Source organism: Pinus tabuliformis, chromosome 2_2 (assembly GCF_031772625.1).
Source record: "Pinus tabuliformis cultivar Carrire ecotype Pingquan chromosome 2_2, CPIR1, whole genome shotgun sequence".
Classification (NCBI taxonomy): Eukaryota; Viridiplantae; Streptophyta; class Pinopsida; order Pinales; family Pinaceae; genus Pinus; species Pinus tabuliformis.
The window spans coordinates 816,989,315-817,008,548 of NC_142300.1; the positions used below are offsets into that span (position 1 = coordinate 816,989,315).

Genomic DNA, 19,234 nt, shown 5'->3' on the forward strand with positions numbered 1-19,234 from the left:
ATTTAAATTGTGAACACTTTATAATATAAGTACACGCTTGTAATATCCCTACAACTAGCATATTCACGTTGTCATCTCTGATTTATTAACACAAAAATATATATTATTGATATAATCCAATTGGTTGGTGCCAGGAATTAGTTAGAAAACTTCAAGAAATTTTGAACAAATTACAACCACAATATGGGTAACAAAAATCATGGATCTTCCAACTACTCAAAAACACGCATGTTATGAATTAAGAGGACATGTGTGATTTTTTGGTGTTTTTTGTTAAAAACTTGTGCCTTCATTGTATTTCACAATCCTCTCGTGGCGCTCTATCATGTTTTAACCTCTGAATTTGGATATTGAGGCTTGGTATTTCTTTTTCCTTTACAAAGTACCCTTTTTTTTTATAGTTGGTGGAACTTTTCACTATGTTAGCTAAAGGTTTGGAGGCTCAAGTTGTTAGGTTAAAAAGCTTTCCAAAAACCATCACCCAAACCCTAATTCCATTGTTATTGCATTCTTATTGTGCTAAGTTGTTGAATGTTGTCATTGCATTTGAAACACTAGAAGTTTTTCATTACGAGTCATTACAACACCAGACAAGAAGAAGAGGTACAGAGGGGGTGACACAGTCTGATTTGAACCTCAACAACTTACCATGGTGAATTCAAACCAAGCTATCAGGGTTGCATTTGAGAAGGCTAGTTGCATTAAGTTTTGTGAAAAAATACAGGTTACAGTGTTCAGGGGACCAAATAATTTTCCTTAAATTTCACCGATGTGGAAGCCAAGGTTGGAGAATTAAGTTTCCCAGTTTCATAGGTTACTATCTCAACTGCTACATAGATACCTTTGCATGGAGAACAATGGTTCAAGGGCATGCCATTAGATATGGTCAATTACAAAGATTTTTTGAAGCCAAAGTATAAAAACAAAGAATATGGAGCTATTGTGCCAAGAGAATATCTTCTTGAACCTTACAGCAAATTGCTCAAGGTGATTCAAAGATACTTTATTGGGAAGGAATATTTAGGAGGGTTTATCAGTACCACTTCAGGTTGTTGCTGCATTTTATAGGTAAAATCCCTTTAAATCTACCTTTTTACTTGTTTAGGAGCATTGCTAAGATGGAAGATAAGGTTCAGGGTAAGAAGAGTCAAGTGGAGCCCAGTGTCTTTCATTTATCCTTGATCAAATTGTTAGCGGTGGAAGAGTTGAGGAAGAAAAAGTAGCCATGGCAAGCATTTTTGGATTCATCAAAGTTGACAGCTAAACTTTCAGGTAATCCCTGGAGAAAAAAGATACACCATCGTCAATGGCAAAGGATGTTCAACCAGCAATAGAAAGCGCAGTCAAAAGACCACAGACTTCAATTGACTAGCCTAACAGGAAAAAAGTTAAAAAGTTTCATTTCTCCCCTGAGGTGGTGAAGGTTTCCAAAAAACCACACACAAGAGTTGCTACAAAAAGGTTATCCAGGGAGAAAATACATGAACAACCTACTGAAGTTCAAGGAACCATGTCAAAAAACATTGATGACAGGGATAAAGAGATTATGGAACTACAAGAACAATTGAAAAGGGCTCATTTAGTCATTGCTCAGCTTCAACATGATAATAGAAAGTTGAAGAAGAATATTTTGGAAAGGCATCTAACGTTGATGAAGAAAAACTAGTGACTAAAACCACTTCACTTGCCACCAAATCCAATGGTAAAGAAAAAGCATAAACATAGGATATCCAGAATCGAGAGACCTCACAATCGAGAATCCCTGTAACCAGATCTTCAACTAGGAAATTGGAGCTACAGAAAGAAAGTCTGATCAAAGGAAAGTAAATGCAAGAGAAGAAGAAGATTGAGTTCGATGAAGGACGACACACTTTCCATAAGCTAAGGAAGAAGCTAAGGAAATCTCAAGATGAAATCATCAGGGTTATTGAACAATATGAAAGGGCTAAATAGAAGATACATGATCACCTGAATAATTGTGGGCCAACACGATTTAAAACTAAATATATGTTGAGGAGAACTTTTCCCTTACATACACAACTCAAGGACATGTACAAGAAACATCTCACCTTGAAAAAGGAGGTGAAGGTTGTTGAAAAGGAATTATAGGAGGAATTGCAAGGAAAGCACGAGGAAATAAGAGTAACACTAGATTTGTTAGCTGAGGCAGCTAAAGTTTGATTGTTGATAGGTAACCAACATAGTTTTTCTTTTTTTCTTTTTTTCCTTTTTATCCTAGTTCATCAGTTTATATCAGTGATATACACAGTAATGAAAGAAGGTATTGAGATTGTAAACATCATCCATCAACCATTTTTCTCAGTTAGAGACTTTCACAGTTGCTCAAATTAATGAAAATAAAATTCATTGCGCTCAGTTGTTGCACTTTTTTTGTAGGTGATGATTTTCAAGAAGGGAGGTTTGCAGTTTGGAAAAATGGTTTCTAATGGGTATTTTATGTTTTAGGGGTTGTCATTCACCTGTCTGACTCATTCAAGAATACATGAGATGATCAGAAGTATGCAAATGATGAATTCGCTACGCTAAATTTGCTGCATTTTTTCTGAAGAATGAAATAGCGCAACAAATTTTCTGCACTTCCACACAGTGAGTAATTTGACCTTTCAATTCGACACCAAACCTCCTAAAATTGATTCATTTGGTTATGACAAGTGCCTTGAAGTGTTTTGGAGATTCGAACCCCATCTTTATGCAGAAATTTAATGTATTTTGTTATGTAATTTGTTAAAGATCTCATTAGTCAAATAGTTTCCTAGTTTGTAGAAGGTGGTTCTATATTCGCTGCTACAAGCAAAAAACTAAATATTTTTGGGGAATTCGGTACCTAAAGGGAAGCACTGATATTTTTTTGTGTATATATGATGTAATTTTGATGAAAAGGAGGACTAATATTTTGACAAAATAAGAATAAGACTTATGCATTCATCCACAGTGAGATATCTTGCTCGTGGAATCAAAAGATTATAATTAAGGGTACCAAGATGAAATCATGGAAGTGCAAATACAATATAATTTGAGAAACAAAAAGGTTGTATTAAATCCTCCAAAGAAAGACCAATCTGATGTACCTTCTCCCAGTAAGAGAAAAAAAGATAATCCTGCAAAAGAGGTTTAAGAAAAGAAAGACACATCAACTAAAGCGTAGATAAAACTCAATCTTCTTTCATTTTAGAAAATGAAATATACAAGATCACAATATCCATTCCTTTTAATGAATTGATCAAGGATGAGAAGTACAAAATTCAGATTGTCAAAGCATTAAAGATATGGGATACTTCAGATTTTGTTAATTTGAATGATGATCATCCTGCAATTCTATTTGGTCCAAAAGTTGAAGAAGATGTTCAAGATGGAGATGTCCCACCTTTCTATGTCAACTTGAACGTACATGATCTGATTTTACATAATGCAATGTTAGACTCAAGTGCATCACATAACCTCATGCCAAAGGTTATCATGGAGAAACTTGGTTTGGATATATCTAGGTCGTATAAAGACATTTTCCTGTGATTCAAGTAAAGTGAAGTGTTTGGGTTTAATTAAGGATTTAGTTGTCTCTCTCACTCAAATTCCAACAAAGAGTCTAGTAATGGATATAGTTGTTATTGATATTCCTCCAAAGTTTGGTATGCTTTTATGGTTGTGGGTTGCAAAATTGAAAGGCACTTTACATATGGATATGTCATATGCCACCATTCTTGTTTTTGGACAGCCGAGGAGATTGTACAGAGAGACCTTGATGTCATACATGGTAAGTAGCAAGGAAAGGCCTAATAATCATCCTATTTACTCAGTTCATTCATATTTGGATTCTTTCATATTATATAATGACTTGTGTTTGGAGGAAGAAAATCAAAACAGGAAGAAAGATAGTGAATTGGAAGAAAAGATATCAAAGCACAAAGATGAATATGATGGCCTTTGGAACATGGATTTTGATGGAGCAGTGAGTAAAGAAGGGGTTGGCGCTTGTGTGATGATAGTCATCCGAAGGATGGACAAGTCAAAATTATGTTCTTTCAAGCTAGCTTTTGATTGTACAAACAATGTGTCCAAATATGAAATGTTGATTTTGGGATTGCAGGTTTTGAAATATTTGGGGGCAAAGAGGATTTCAGTTCATGGAGATTCGGAGTTGATTATCAATCAAATCAAAGGTGTGTATCAGACAAAACACCCAAGGATGAGGGCTTATAGGAATGTTGTCATAGAATTGCTGCAAATATTTTCATAATATAATTTATTTTTAATTCCGAGAGGACAAAATATGATAGTTGACACATTGGCCACTTCAACTAGTGTGTTTAAGATTCATATTTATCCCAATATGAAGTATGAAATAGAAGTTAAACATAGACCAACAGTCCTAGAGAATGTAAACTATTGGCAAGTGTTTGAAGATGAAAAGTAGCTTAATAGTTTTTTGCAAATGTATGAGGAATTTTCCATCTTGTGCATAAATGAAGAAAACTGCTTTGATGAGGATGAACACCAGGTTTTTAATTCAGATTCAGATGGTTTTGAAAATCAAATAGAAAATCTGGAGGTCATACAATTGAAGAATAATGTAATACCAAAAGGTTTGGTCCCTCTTGAGAAGATATTCGATCAAAATGATGTAGCTAAGAGCCCCAAAGTAATTCCCACTAAAGCTGAAGTAGAGGACTACAATATAGGGACAGAACAGAAGCCTAAATTTGTCAAGCTTTCCAGATCTTTGACTTATGAAGATAGATAGAAATACCTTGATCTTATGAAGCAATATGCAAACACTTTTGCTTAGGGATATGAAGACCTCAAAGTGCATGATAAGAGCATTATTCAACATACAATTCCCATTAAGCAGGATCAGAAGCATTTTAAGCAAAAATTGTGAAGAATCAATTCCTTAGTATTTCCTCTTATTGAAAAAGAAGTGAGAAATTGTTTGATGCCAAAATCATTGTTCCTTTAAGATTTTCAAAGTGGCTTGCTAATTTGGTCCCTATAAGAAAAAACACTGGTGAAGTAAGATTGTGTTGATTTCAGAAACCTCAACAAAGTATCTCTTAATGATAATTATCATTTACCCAAGATGGACCATATACTACAAAAGGTGGTTGGCTCTCAGAGGATGTCTATGCTTGATGGTTTCTTGGATTACAATCAACTCTTGGTGCACCCTGAGGATTAAGGGAAAAACCCTTTATTACACCATGGGGAACTTTTATATATGCAAAGATTCTCTTTGGGTTGATGAAAGCAGGGGCTACCTTTCAAAGAGCCATGGATATTGCATTTGTTGAAAATGAGAAGTTTATTGTCATTTACCTTGATCATATAACTGTATTTTCAAAATTTGATTCTGATCATTTGTAGGATCTAAAATGGGTTTTTGAAAAGTGCAGAGAGTTTGACATATCTTTAAATCCAAAGAAGTCAAATTTTGCAATGGAGGAAGGTAAATTACTAGGGCATATAATCTCAAGGGATTGAATTAAAATTGATCCTGATAAGGTTGTTGCAATCTAGAAAATTGATATTCCAAGCAATAAAAAAGAAGTTTCATCATTTTTGGGAAGAGTAATTTTTTTGAGAAGGTTCATTCCAAAAATAGCAAAAATTACAAGTTTCTTGGCCAATATGTTAAAAAAGGAAGTGAAATCAGGTGGAAAATTGAAGCAAAGAAGTCATTTGATGAGGTAAAACTAGCCTTGTCTAATGCTCCTATCTTAGCTAGTCCAGATTATACTAAAGACTTTATCATATTCTCCTTTGCATCATAACATACAATTGCAGCAGTGTTAATGCAGAAAAAACAGCAAGGAAATGAACAACCAATATATTTCTTTAATAGCGGTTTGAGAGATTCTTTTCTTAAGTACAATATTATGGAAAAACAGGGTTATGCATTTTTTAAAGCCTTGAAATATTTAAGAGTCTATGTACTTCATTCACATGTCACTGCTTATATCCAAAATGTTGTTGTAAAAGATATTCTGACCCAACCTTATCCTGAAAGTAGAAGAGGCAGATGGCTAGCAGTGATTCTTGAGTATGATGTGGAGATCAAGCCTATCACGCTGGTAAAGAGTCAAGGATTGGCCAAATTGATGGTTGATTCAAATATGAATGTATTAGACATAAATATTATGGTTGGCTTGTTAGATGAAAATAATTCAAAAACTTCTCAACAAGTATCTGAAAAATTGATTTCCTCTCCATGATATGTTGATATAGTTTTTCTCTTACAAAACTTACAGGATCCTCCAGAAATGACAAAAACAAAGGCAATTTTCTGAAACTAAAGGTTGTGAAGTTCTGTATTTGAAATCATTTCTTTCATTGGAAAGACTCAAGAGGTGTCTTGTTGAATTTCTTACTGGAGGATGGAGCACAAAAGGTCATGGAGGAATTTCACAAAGGAGATTGTGGAGACCCTCATTTTTGGAAATCCACCGCTAACAAAATTTTGAAGGTTGGTTTTTATTGGCCAACCTTGTTTGTTGATGTTTATAAAAAAGTCTCAAGTTGTCATGAATGTAAAAAAATTTAAGGTAAAAAGAAGTTTTTTCCCCTACTCGTGAAACCAATTATAGTGGAAGTATTATTCGAGCAGTGGGGTCTGGATTTCACTGGAGAAACCCATCCATCATCTTTAGCTCAACATAAATGGATTCTAACAACTACAAACTACTTCACAAAGTGGATAGAAGCAATAGCAACCAAGCAAGAAACATATTCGGTCATCATTCAGTTTCTAGAAGGTAATATTCTCTCAAGATTTGGTTGTCCTCGTAAAATAATCACTGTTAATGTTGTTGCTTTCGAGTCCAAAAAGATGATTGAATTTTGTCATAAATATCATATTGTACTCAATCATTCTACTGCATATTACCCACAGGGTAATGGTTTAGTTGAGTCTTCAAGTAAGAGTTTGGTGAGCATTATAAAGAAGTTGCTGCAAGAAAATAAGAAAACATGGCATACAAATTTGATCTATGTATTGTGGGTTGATCGGGTGAACATTAAGAAGTCAATTGGTATGTTAACATTTCAATTGGTATATGGGACAGATGTTGTTTTTCATGCTTCCTTGGAAATTCAAGTGATGAAGTCGTGGCAGGAAATAGATGTAGAATCAAATGACTTACAAAGAAGAATAAAGAATATTATTTAGTTCCAACAAACAAGAGAGGAAGTATATAACAATACCCAAGCAATCCAAGAAAAAATTAAGAAGATTTTTTTATCGAAGAACAAAGGTTGAAGATTTGCAGGTTGATAACATGGTTATGAAGTGGGATGCTCAAAATGAAGACAAATGCAAACATGGGAAATTTGAACATCTTTGGAAGGGACCATTCAAGATTGTAGCTTTCCATGGGAATAATGCATATTTGCTACAAGATTTGACAGGAGAATTTCTTGTTGGAGGACTTGTAAATGGCAGGTTTCTCAAACACTATTTTTCCTAAAATCAGTTGGTTTTGATCACTCCATTGTATATAGCCATTCAAATTTCCAGTATTGCAGGTGTGGGTAGTTGTCACCAGAATTTGATGCCCGGAGAGAAGGCCCTAAGATTTTGATGAGTTGTTGCCAATTTTCAGGATGAAAAAACTTTTTGTAATAAAGTATATAGTCGAGGTCATGGGCAGTGATAGTTAATCACGAGTCAAGTATAGAGTCAATAAATCCAAATGGATCAAGCTACTAGTCTACAGTGTTCTTTTGTCTTTTTATTATTCTTGTCAACTTGTAAAGTGTTGCTATGATCTCATAGAGATCAAGTCTTAGTGTCAGTGTAAGACATGATATGCTAAAGCTTCGAGTCTTAGTGTCAGTCTAGGTTTAGTAAGTCTGGGGTTAATGTGTCATCCAATCATGGATAAAGGTAAATAATGGGTTTGGTTTCTCATCATTGGGACAGTTAGTGGTGTCTTTTCAATCAATTGCATGGTCAAATCAGGTAGTACATCATTTCCTTGTAATCATGAGTTGTTGTTGTGCTTCTCCTTTGCATTGTGCTTGAACATTTTGATTTGAAAAGTCATCATTGAAGTTAAAGGGAGTCCTAGACCGCGTGGAGGATTACAAAGACATGTTCTAACTTTCAAAAATCCATCGAGCACATTACTTATCCTCCTCAGTTTCCCTAGATATCAAAAAAGCGTTGTTTCATTTTCGCTGTAGGGGATCCGATGCGTTTTTGCAAATTGATGGTTTTCTCACCACCACGACTACATTCAGGTTTCAAATCTCTCTTTTCTAGAATAATTCATGTTGTATGTAGTCTAATTCATCTTTAACAGTTGAGGAGAGCACCCAAATGGCCTTTCAACCCTCATAATATTCAATTTGTTGTGTTTTCTTTGTTGCGCCAGTGTTTTTATAATTAGTTGTGCATAGAAGCAAAATTGTTGTTGCATTTTTCCCTGTGACTTAACTTCATGTTGTTTGAGATTTTAACCACAAGAGTTTACTATTCAAAATCTTGCCAAAAACCATCACCCAAACCCTAATTCCATTGTTGTTGCATTATCGCTGCACTAATTTGTTGAGCATTGTCATTGCATTTTGAAACCCTAGAAGTTTTTCATTATGAGTCATGACAACACCAGATAGGAAGAAAAGGTACAAAGGGGTTGACATAGTTCAATTTGAGCCTCAAGACCTTACCATGGTGAATTCAGATCCAGCTATTGGGGTTGCATTTGAGCAAACTGGTTGTGTTAAGCTTTGTGAAAACATACAAGGTTACAGTGTTCAGGTGACCAAAGAATTTACCTTAAACTTCACAGGTGTGAAAGCCAAGGTCTGAGAATTGAGTTTACCAGTTTTAGAGGTTACTATCTTAGTTGCTACAGAGGTCCCTTTGCATGGAGAACAACGTTCAAGGGCATGCCATTAGATATGGTCAGTTACAAAAGAAAAATGAAGCCAAAGTATAAAAACAAAGAATATGGGGCTATTGGGCCAAGAGAATATCTTCTTGAACCTTACAACAAATTACTCAAGGTGATTCAAAGAAACTTTACTTGTGAAAACTAATTTGGGAGCGTTTATCAATACCACTTCAAGTTATTGATGCATTTTACAGGTAAAATCCCTTTAAATCTACCTTTTTACTTATTTAGGAGCATTGGTAAGATGGAAGATAAGGTTCAGGGTAAGAAGAGTCAAGTGGAGCCCAGTGTCTTTCATTTCTCCTTGATCAAATTGTTAGTGGTGGAAGAGATGAGGAAGAAAAAGCATTCAAGGTAAACATTTTTGGATTCATCCAAGTTGACAGCTCAACTTTCAGATAGTCCTTGAAGCAAAAAAGATACATCATCATTAGTGGCAAAGGATGTTCAACCAACAGTAGAAAGCTCAGTCAAAAGGCCACAGACTTCAGTTTACCAGTCTAACAGGGAAAAAATCAAAAAGCTTCATTTCTCCCCTGAGGTGGTGGAGGTTTCCAAGAAACCACACACACAAGCGCTGCTACAAGAAGGTTATTCAGGGAGAAAATACCTAAACAACCTACTGAAGTTCAAGGCATCATATCATAAAACATTGATGACAGGGATAAAGAGACTATGGAACTGCAGGAACAACTGAAAAAGGCTCATCTAGTCACTACTCAGCTTCAACATGATAATAGAGAGTTGAAGAAGAATATTTTGGAAAAGGCATCTAAAGTTGATGAAGCAGAACCAATGACTAAAACCACTTCACTTGCCACCAAATCCAAAGGTAAAGGAAAAACAGAGACAAAGGACATCCAGAACCTAGAGACCTCACAATCAAGAAATCCCTGTAAGCAAATCTTCAGTTAGGAAATTGGAGCTACCAAAAGAAAGTCTAATCAAAGGAAAGTCAATGCAAGAGAAGAAGAAGATTGAGTTTGATGAAGGACGACACACTTTCCATGGCTTAAGGAAGCAGCGAAAGAAATCTCAAGATGAAATCATCAGGCTTAGAGAACAAGATGAAAGGGTTGAACAAAAGACACATGATCTTCTGAATAGTTGTGGGTCAGCACTGTTTAAAGCTAAATATATGTTGAAGAGAACTCATCCCTTACATAGACAACTCAAGAACATGTACAAGCGACATCTCACCTTGAAAAAGGAGTTGAACGCTGCAAAACATGAATTACAGGAGGAATTGCAAGGAAAGCAAGAGGAAATAAGAGGAACACTAGATTTGTTAGTAGAGGTAGCGAAAGTTTGATTATTGACAAGTAACCAAGATAGGTTTGATTTTTTCCTTTCTTGTCCTAGTGCATCAGTGTATATCAATCATATACACAGTAGCACAGCAAATTTGTTGTGCTACTATCAAAAGCATCGATATTTGGTAGAAGATCATAGTTTGGCACTTTTTCCTATGTATGGAGCTTCAAGAAGGTATTAAGATTGCAATCATCATCCATCAACCATTTTGCTCGGTCAGTGACTTTGATAGTTATTCAAACTCATGCAAATAAAATTCGTTGCACTCAGGTGCTGCGCTTTTGTTGTAGCCGTAGGTGATGATTTTCAAGAAGGGAGGTTTGCAGTTTGGAAAAATGTTTTCTAATGGATATTTAATGTTTTAGGGGTTTTCTTTCCCCTATTTGACAAATTCAGAAGTACAGGAGATGATCAGAAGTATGCAAGTGATGAATTCATTGTGCTCATATTGTTGTACTTTTTACGAAGAAGTAGCGCAGCGAATATGTTGCGCTTCCACACAGTTAGTAGTTTGACCTTTCAATTTGACTCCAAACCTCCTAAAATTGATTCATATGGTTATGACAAGTGCCTTGAAGTGTTTTGGAGATTCGAACCTCATCTTTATGCAAGCATTCAATGTATTTTGTTATGTATATTGTTAAAGATTCCTTTAGTCAAACAATTTCCTAGTTTGTAGAAGCTGGTTCTATATTCGCTGTTGCAAGCAGAAAACTAAATCTTTTTGGGGAATTCGGTTCCTAAAGGGAAGAACTAATATTTTTTTATGTATATATGATGTAATTTTGATTAAGAAAAGTGTTGGTCAGTGTGTGATAAAGAAAAGACATTGTGCATTGTACAGTTTTATTTGAAAATTTTAGTGAATGATGAAGGTCAAAGTCTACTTGTTCAGGGATTCCTGTGTCAATCATTTATGGTGATGTTTATCTCATGTTTATGTTTCTTTATCTTATGTTATAGCCATGCTTAAATGTTATGTCTTCAGTGTTTAGTTTAATAAATTCATTTCAGAAGTCACTTTCAAGTGTTCTGTTATAAGTAACTAAACATTTCAGTGTTACTCCTCCACCATAATATCTAAAATTCAACCTCACTTAGATGCTTTAGATATTATCAATTCCATTATTCCTCTACTCAACTCTCTACAACAAAATTTGACAAAGACACCATAAAGGATTGCCTACCTTTCCCTTGTATAAGGATTCTTCATTTTCCCATCATAGCACTGAAAATCATTAGCTTAATTTGACTCCATGCCCAATAGATTTTCCCTCTCCCTTGCCATCAAACTGTTGAAATTATTCTACCTTAATCTATAGAACTAGCCTAAGATCCAGAAGATTTCATAAGAGAGCCCTCTATGGGTTTAGAAGGACCAGCTTCCAGCCCTAGAGTTTGGTTTGTGGTTACCTTTGGGTTCCTCTCCTCGGCTTGGAGGAATTACGAAGTGCTAACACTCCCTGCCATTTCTTTTATGAATTTCTTGGGTTGAGTGAAGGCCAAGCTCAGGGGAATAACTGTGAGCCTACACCTAGTTGAGTTTGTTGTCGGAGGGAAGGTTGTCTCTTGGTTTTTGCTTACATTGACAATTCATTGGTTGTGGTTGTGGATGCCATGGAAACACCACCACGTTGAGCTAACAATGATGGAAAGTGGTTTAAAGGTGTTTGTTGTTAATGAATTCCAACAACCACCACAACCTAAGACCTATCTGAGTTGAGCGTAGAGGAGCAAGGCGAACAAATGTTATCTAAGGAGTGCACGTCAAATTTCATGATTCTTGTGCATAGAAAAGATAAGTTAACCATGTTAATTCCTTTGAGAAGATTACATGATTCTTGTGTATAGTAAAGATAAGTTAACTATGTTAATTCCTTTGAGAAGATTGCATGGTTCTTATGCATAGAAAAGATAAGTTAACTATGTTAATTCCTTTGAGAAGATTGCATGGTTCTTGTGCTTAGAAAATATATGTTAACTATGTTAATTTTCTTTAAAAAAATTGCATGGTTCTTTGAAAAGATTCTTTAAAAAAATTGCATGGTTCTTTGAAAAGATTCAACAATGATTTTAAGTAAATGGCAAGGAAACCAAGCCAAAAATTTATCCATTAATTTATAATTATTATAAGTTGCCTCTAAGATATTATGATCCATTTACAACATTTAAGAAAATCAATGTGCCTACTTATAGATTACAATTACCAACACCATAATAGATGCATCTATTTTCCAGGTTATCCTCTTAAAGTGGACCAAAACCATTTCTCAAAACCATTTCTCTAATTGCTCATAGATTGCCAACGCTTCCGCATGTTTAAGAATGGGATAGTTAGCACAAAAACTATTTAGTTTCATGATAATCTATTATGAAATTACCATTAAGTAATGCACTGAGTTGAAGTGCATTGTGGTCAATGGATGACTATGGTTGGTGTAAAGTGAGTTGAAATGCATTGTGGTCAGTAATGCACTGAGTTGAAGTGCATTGTGGTCAATGCATGACTATGGTTGGTGTAAAGTGAGTTGAAATGCATTGTGGTCAATGGATGATTATGGTGGTTGCAAAGCCCCTCTTGAAATTTATGGTATGCATTATTTCCTCTTGGAATTTTATGGTACGTCTATTTTAAACCTTTGGAGTTGAAGTGCATTGTGGTCAATGGATGATTATGGTGGTTGCAAAGCCCCTCTTGAAATTTATGGTATGCATTATTGCCTCTTGGAATTTTATGGTACATCTATTTTAAACCTTTGGACTGTTTAGTTAACTTGTCCCTGACCAACGTCAATGTTGCCAGCACAGCCTCTCCTCCTGAGCTAAGCCACTGTCGAACCATCTTTGGACTGTGCCCCTTGAGATGTACTACATTATCTTTGTTCCCACTATCAATCTAGACTCTCATCATGGTTATTTGCTAACGGATCCTCTTGAGGAACTTCCATTCCCTTCAGCTTACAATCACTAAAAGAGTACAGTAAAAAAAATTTCATAAATGGTGGGGAATTTTTCTTAAATAACCAAATGCATGCAATGAGCACACAGAGAAGAAACATGAAATCACCATTTGCAGTTTCCAACTTTAAGGATAATACGATCTTTTAATTCCTTCTCTTCAATGTTATCTTGACATTTTTTGCTCCCCTTGTTTATCTGTTGAGTGTTACAGGGTCCAACTCCAAGACACTAACAAACAGGAATTCTATTTTTGTGAAAAGCTCCGGTGCCTTAAATTCATTCGGAAGGTAAAGCAATCTAATCCAAACCAGAATTTTCAAAACAACTAACGTCAATGGGGTAAAATAATGAAAACCAAGAACACTATTTTTAAAGAACCATGGCTCCCCTAATAACAAAATTTCCAAGATCCTTAATCTCCAAATAAAAATATTGATAAAACCCTTACCTCTTATGCTCAAATGAACACCACCATGTAGTATACTCTCCCACGCAGAAACTGAACATTTCTTCATTACCCAAGAAGGTACTATCAACCCCGGTCAGTGTTCTTGCATGTATATTGACAGATTTCTCAGAATTCAGGGACTTTTTAAACTGTAGAAAAATTTGATTCAAATTCTCCTAGAAAATTATCCAGTCTTTCCGGGCTGACACTGACCACCAGATGTTGCTCATGATACCTACAGCAAGGTGACAAAAAAATTGCAGAATTCATGAACTCTTAAAATTTGACATGCTGCTGATCAAAAAGCCCCAACTCTTTTTGCGCTTTCCTCCTACCAAACATTTGGTGTCTAGAGGGTTCCTGAGCAACCACCTCCTCTTGGGATACTAGAGGAGTTGTCATCGGATGGTCTAAATTTTTATCTGCTAAAATGCACCAGATTTCCCTCACAGACACCGGTCACCAGATTTTTCTGGTGTTTGTAGTTATTTAAGTTATATATAATAAATATTCTTAATGTCAACTTCATTTGAAGTTAAGATATTTTTGTATGATATAGATATTATTAATTTACATTATTTATTTGATTAATAAATAGATAATAATCTATATTATGAGAGGACCAAATAAATGAAGCAAATACAAATGATGGCCCATTGAATAATTTAAAGCCATATCTATATAAACTTCAAACTTAGAAACATAGCACATTCTTCATGCTTTAAGATTAAATCATTTCACACAAACCAGAAACACCGTAATTCCAGCAACTTTGTAGATGCAAGAACTAAAGAACATTCTCTGATGGTTGGATCAGAATTAGAACATTTAGGCTTCCACAATCCATAATCATAGTAGAAGTGTTGCTTTTGGAGGTCGTGATGCGAGAAATGTGTCCAATGTTTCAGGTAGCCACTCCACCCATTCTCAAAGACCAAGGTCCAAAAATAAACAGATATGCTCTTCCAATTTTGTTTTTCTTCTCGGAATACAAGATTCGTCTTGTGTTTGATACATCCCTATCCTTTTCTCATTACACCATTCAAAAAAATTTAAACATTTGACCTTATGATCCAATCCAACAAATTACAATGATAGCCTGGGCCCTGACCTGGCTACAAAAGTTGACGGTATAAAAAGCTACTAAATAGAGCGTGCGGAAGAACAGTGTAGTAATCAGGCTATGGGACCAATCAAATGGGTGAAACGACAACCTTCCCTCTCGCTCTTCCACTTTCAAGATGCTTGAAGGCCTCCATAACATTTGAAAATGCATATGGGCCGCTGGGATCCATGACTGGCTTCAACTTCTCACACTCAATGTAGCCCCTAAGCCTCTCCAAGTTGCTCCCACTTGGAGTCACAATGTAAAATTCTGCCCTTGGATGAGGTGAGGAATTGGCAATATCAATAATTTTACCTTCCTCTTTTGCGACCACATGAGATCTGTGAGAATCTCCTGCGAAATCCAAATCAAATTTCTAATGAATAATAAATATATGGCCACGAAGGAAACATAAATCATCATGTTCAAAGGTGCTAAAAGTTCTTAAAGTTCAGGAATAATCATTGGATTTCTTTTAGCCATTAGTTGCTAATTGTCTAACAGTGTTGTAAGCAGAAAAAACTGCCAATGGAAAATGAGGATACAGTTTATTTTTACAAACTAAACTGCCAAATGGCACATGACGAAGAATTAAGAAAACAAGGATTTCCAAAGTTAAAAGTTTTAAGCTGGGAAACTCGTGGCATATTAGGCACCTATATTCTCACAGTGGGTTGGGAGTACATAAACAAGCAGACCAGGGTGAATATAAGAATTTGATCCACAGTCCGCAAACTTTTCCACTAGTTTGGAAGCCAACTTTGTTCATTTTATATGTTTGGTATTATTGGTAATTGTGTTTTTTTTCCTCAACTAAGCTGAACTTAGGATAGGGCGAGTCCCAAATGTTGGATAGAAGAACTATCTCTTTATCTATGAAATGTTGTCACTAGGATTGTATGAAGCTGGGTCAAACCTAGACTCCTCTTGACCTGGACACCTCAAGAGACGTTTATTATCTCCACAGGTAGCTTTCGCGCACACCCCATGAAATTTGAACCAGTTACTGATGGGGCTTAACCCACACAGGCCAACTGGTCTACACCTCAAAAGTCGATACTTGTAATTGTTATTCTTAGCATTGGCAATAATAAAATTAATGTGCCAAGCTAAAGTCTTAGAAAAAACAGGATCTGATAGTAAATATTCTGTGGTGAGAGTGGTTGTGACATATTGCAAAATAGCATGAATATGATCACAGATATCTGCAGTTGAGTTGAACTTGTCAACGCCAACACTATTTTGTGTAAAACGAGAGAAAGAAACTTGTATTTCCAAATCTACTGATTTTGAATTTCACCCCGCATCTCAGACTTGACTCCATGCCTATCAGGCCCCCACGTTGCCAAACGTCGCCAAAAAGTCATCAGTGGGATTGCCAAAGACAACAAATATATAGAAAGTACAAATAAATTAAGACGAAAGAAAAAAGCCATAGAACTTACCAGTAGTATCAAAAACAAAGTCAAATCTTTCTGGTATTTGATCATAACTTTTCTTGGTATAATCAATCACCATATCAGGTCCTAATTTTTTCACAAAATCCACCTTCCCGGGGCTTGCAGTAGCTACTATTTTTGAAGCTCCGTACACATACTTGGCAAGCTGCGCACCACAAGTATTATTACAATCTTTGACCTGATCATTTTGCAGAGGAAGACCATTATTTGAGGTTTTAATGCAGAAAAATAGTAAACGATTTTACCTGAATAGCCAGGCTACCAACACCTCCTTCTCCACCTACGATGAACACAGTCTGACCCCTTTGAAATTTTGCTCTGTCAAAACCTTCTTGGGCAGTTTGAAGAGCCAGAGGAAAGCTGGCTGCTTCTTCAAAGGACATGTTTTCAGGCTTCAAAGCAATCAGACTTTCTTCCACTGCTGTGTATTGTGTTAAAGTCCCATATTGTTTTGGCCTAACAGTGTTGAAGCTTTGAATATTGCCATACACTTCATCGCCCTTGCTAAACATTGAGACATTATCTCCTTCATCAACTACTACTCCTGCCACATCACAACCTGGAACCACCTGAAAAGCGTTTCAAAGAGAGACATGCAGTTCAGAAAAGAATGGCCTTGGATCAAATCCATGTGGTAAACTCTGGACAAGATGAGTGCATGCACTATTCATCGAAAGTGATGCAATATATCTGAAAATCATTGCAAAAGAGGGCTACATAATCCCAAAACAACCATGGATTCCGGTCAAAATTATGTATAATGTCCAAAACAGATTATAGGATTTTGCTTCAATCATAGACTGCTGCTGAGTACAATATGCTCTTTCTGACTCCTCATGTATAATGTCCAAAACAGATCACAGGATTTTGCTTCAATCATAGATTGCTGCTGAGTACAGTATGCTCTTTCTGACTCCTCTTAATGAAATGATCCAACAACCACACAGGAGTATGCGGAATATGATTAGAACTGTTGGGATCTAGTATCTACCAACATAGATTTATCTTAAATACTCAACTACTTACGAAAAAGACTCGCTCATTAAATTTGGGAAAAATATCAATAATGATCAGAATTGTATATGCAGAGCTGGACTAAAATTAGCACTTCTAGAAAAATATTTCTTTCAAATCAGGGTTTTTATTAGATTTGAGGATATGGGCATAAGAAGTACTGAAAGAAGTATGTTTCAGTACAAGGAAACAATGAATTCTGATCAAAGTCGTAAGCATATTGCAGTATAGATAAAAGGCCTTTGTAAATTCATCAGAAATTATGCAATGGATCTGGGAAAAAAATATAACAAGGTCATACAAACCAAAATAACAGTGTCATGGATTCATTGCTCATTTTGCAAATTCATGTGATGTAAAATTATGTGAGTGATAAATGATCTATGTTTAAATTTCGGGATTAACTTGTATATAGTGAATATAGTGGTACAGTTGAAAATCAACCTAAAACCCTAATGGTCGGGGTCGAAATCGATAAAAGCCCGGCCAGTTGCCGATTCCTGTAGCGTTAATTGAAAAAAAAAACCAACATCAATTCTAATCAAAACCATGGATAAAGTATGCTGTATCTGGAGATTATAAAGGCAAGATTATGCCCGTTCTACGGACGATGATTATGCCCGTTCTACAGACGATGTAATGGACCTGGAAGCTAACATAAGACCATATACAAGCCAAGAGTCTGATAAATAAATTTAGGTAAAATCCATGAAACAAGTCTCTGCAAAATTGATAAATGTGCTGCAAAGATCATAAAAAGCAAAGCAAAGCAATGGAGCGTCATTTGAATCCTTCATTTCTAGGGCGATAGAATCCTATGACACATAAAATAGCTTTGAGCACCTAATTTATTGAATTTGATCTCTATATAAAATACAATAATGGGTTGTTACAAAATTCATAAGAGAGGTTGGTTCTCACAGGGAATTCCAAACCAGTGTCCTTAAACACTCCATTGCGCAGTTTGAAATCTACAGGATTGAGTGCAGCAGCACGGACTCTTACAAGGACCTGATTATCCCCCAGTTGGGGCACAGGAAAGTCACCATACTGCAGCACTGCTCTGGGTCCATATTCGTTGTAAAACCAAGCCTTCTGCATATAATCCATGTTGCTTGTTCTTATGAATCAGCCAACTTCAAGAGATTGGGCTATTCGTTGTAAAACCAAGCCTTCTGCATATAATCCATGTTGCTTGTTCTTATGAATCAGCCAACTTCAAGAGATTGGGCCAGCAAGGTAAGAACCTGAAAGCAGGCTAAAAAGCCAAGTGGAAAATTGAGAGAGAAAGATTTTGTGGATGCGACAGGACATGGTGGTGTGTGGGGAATACTCCTGGAAGTGAGTGCAGTGGAATCCTTTCCATGAATGGGGGCATGGCCATGATGTCGACATTAGAGGGCAGCTTTTCAACACCCACTCTCTGATTGCAATTGCATCCGCTGATGTTGACGCTTGACCGTCGAGAAAATAAAGGCCTCTGATGCCTATTGCTGCCCACCCATCAACATCAATACAGCTAATAATGTTGCTACTGCTATCGGTTTCCATGTCCATACAACCAAACGTCCAACAGCCGTTTCACAAATGGGAAAGTGGGTGGAGTGTAGACCAATTTATTGAACCATTTCTATTTACTAAATTATTTATTGAATTTTAATGATAGATTGTGTCATAGCAAAACAGTTTGGATGCAGCGAAATAACAAATGGTTTAGTAAATGGGGTATTTTCTTGAACGCGAATCTTATTCCACAAGTGTACTTGGGATAAGGAGTTAGGAAGACAGGAAAATTTCTATATTGAAGTGTTTAATATCACTCATAGTCATCAACCAAAAGCATATATAGAGGTCAATATCTCTTGGAGAGCCAAAATTCTTATTGCTCAATTAAAGATTAATTCTCATCAACTCCGGTGTGAAACAGAGCGCTAAAAAATGCCAAAAGAAGTGTGGGAGGAAAGAGTATGCATTTTTTGTTATTCAGGAAAGTGGAAACAAAAACATTTCATTTTAGAATGTG

The 19,234-nt window shown here is 35.9% G+C and overlaps 1 protein-coding gene across 1 annotated transcript; it reads right to left on the reverse strand.

Annotated features, from left to right (window-relative positions):
- Positions 1 to 14,293: 14,293 nt before the first annotated feature.
- LOC149195475 (2-methylene-furan-3-one reductase-like) lies at positions 14,294 to 18,561 on the reverse strand. The gene is made up of 4 exons (XM_089405327.1): positions 18,133 to 18,561; positions 16,443 to 16,766; positions 16,183 to 16,342; positions 14,294 to 15,091 (listed from the first exon to the last, which is right to left on the reverse strand). Exons 1-4 carry the CDS (start codon positions 18,319 to 18,321, stop codon positions 14,826 to 14,828), a joined length of 939 nt encoding a protein of 312 aa, XP_089261453.1. The 5' UTR covers positions 18,322 to 18,561; the 3' UTR covers positions 14,294 to 14,825.
- Positions 18,562 to 19,234: the final 673 nt, after the last annotated feature.

Excerpts from the sequence above, each read along its gene's own strand:
- LOC149195475 (XM_089405327.1), bottom strand. The coding sequence starts at position 18,321 with ATGGATTATATGCAGAAGGCTTGGTTTTACAACGAATATGGACCCAGA. Across the intron at positions 16,767-18,132 it reads ACACTGGTTTGGAATTCCCT|GTGGTTCCAGGTTGTGATGT; the intron begins GTGAGAACCAAC and ends AACGCTTTTCAG. Across the intron at positions 15,092-16,182 it reads CTTTGTTTTTGATACTACTG|GAGATTCTCACAGATCTCAT; the intron begins GTAAGTTCTATG and ends TGGATTTCGCAG.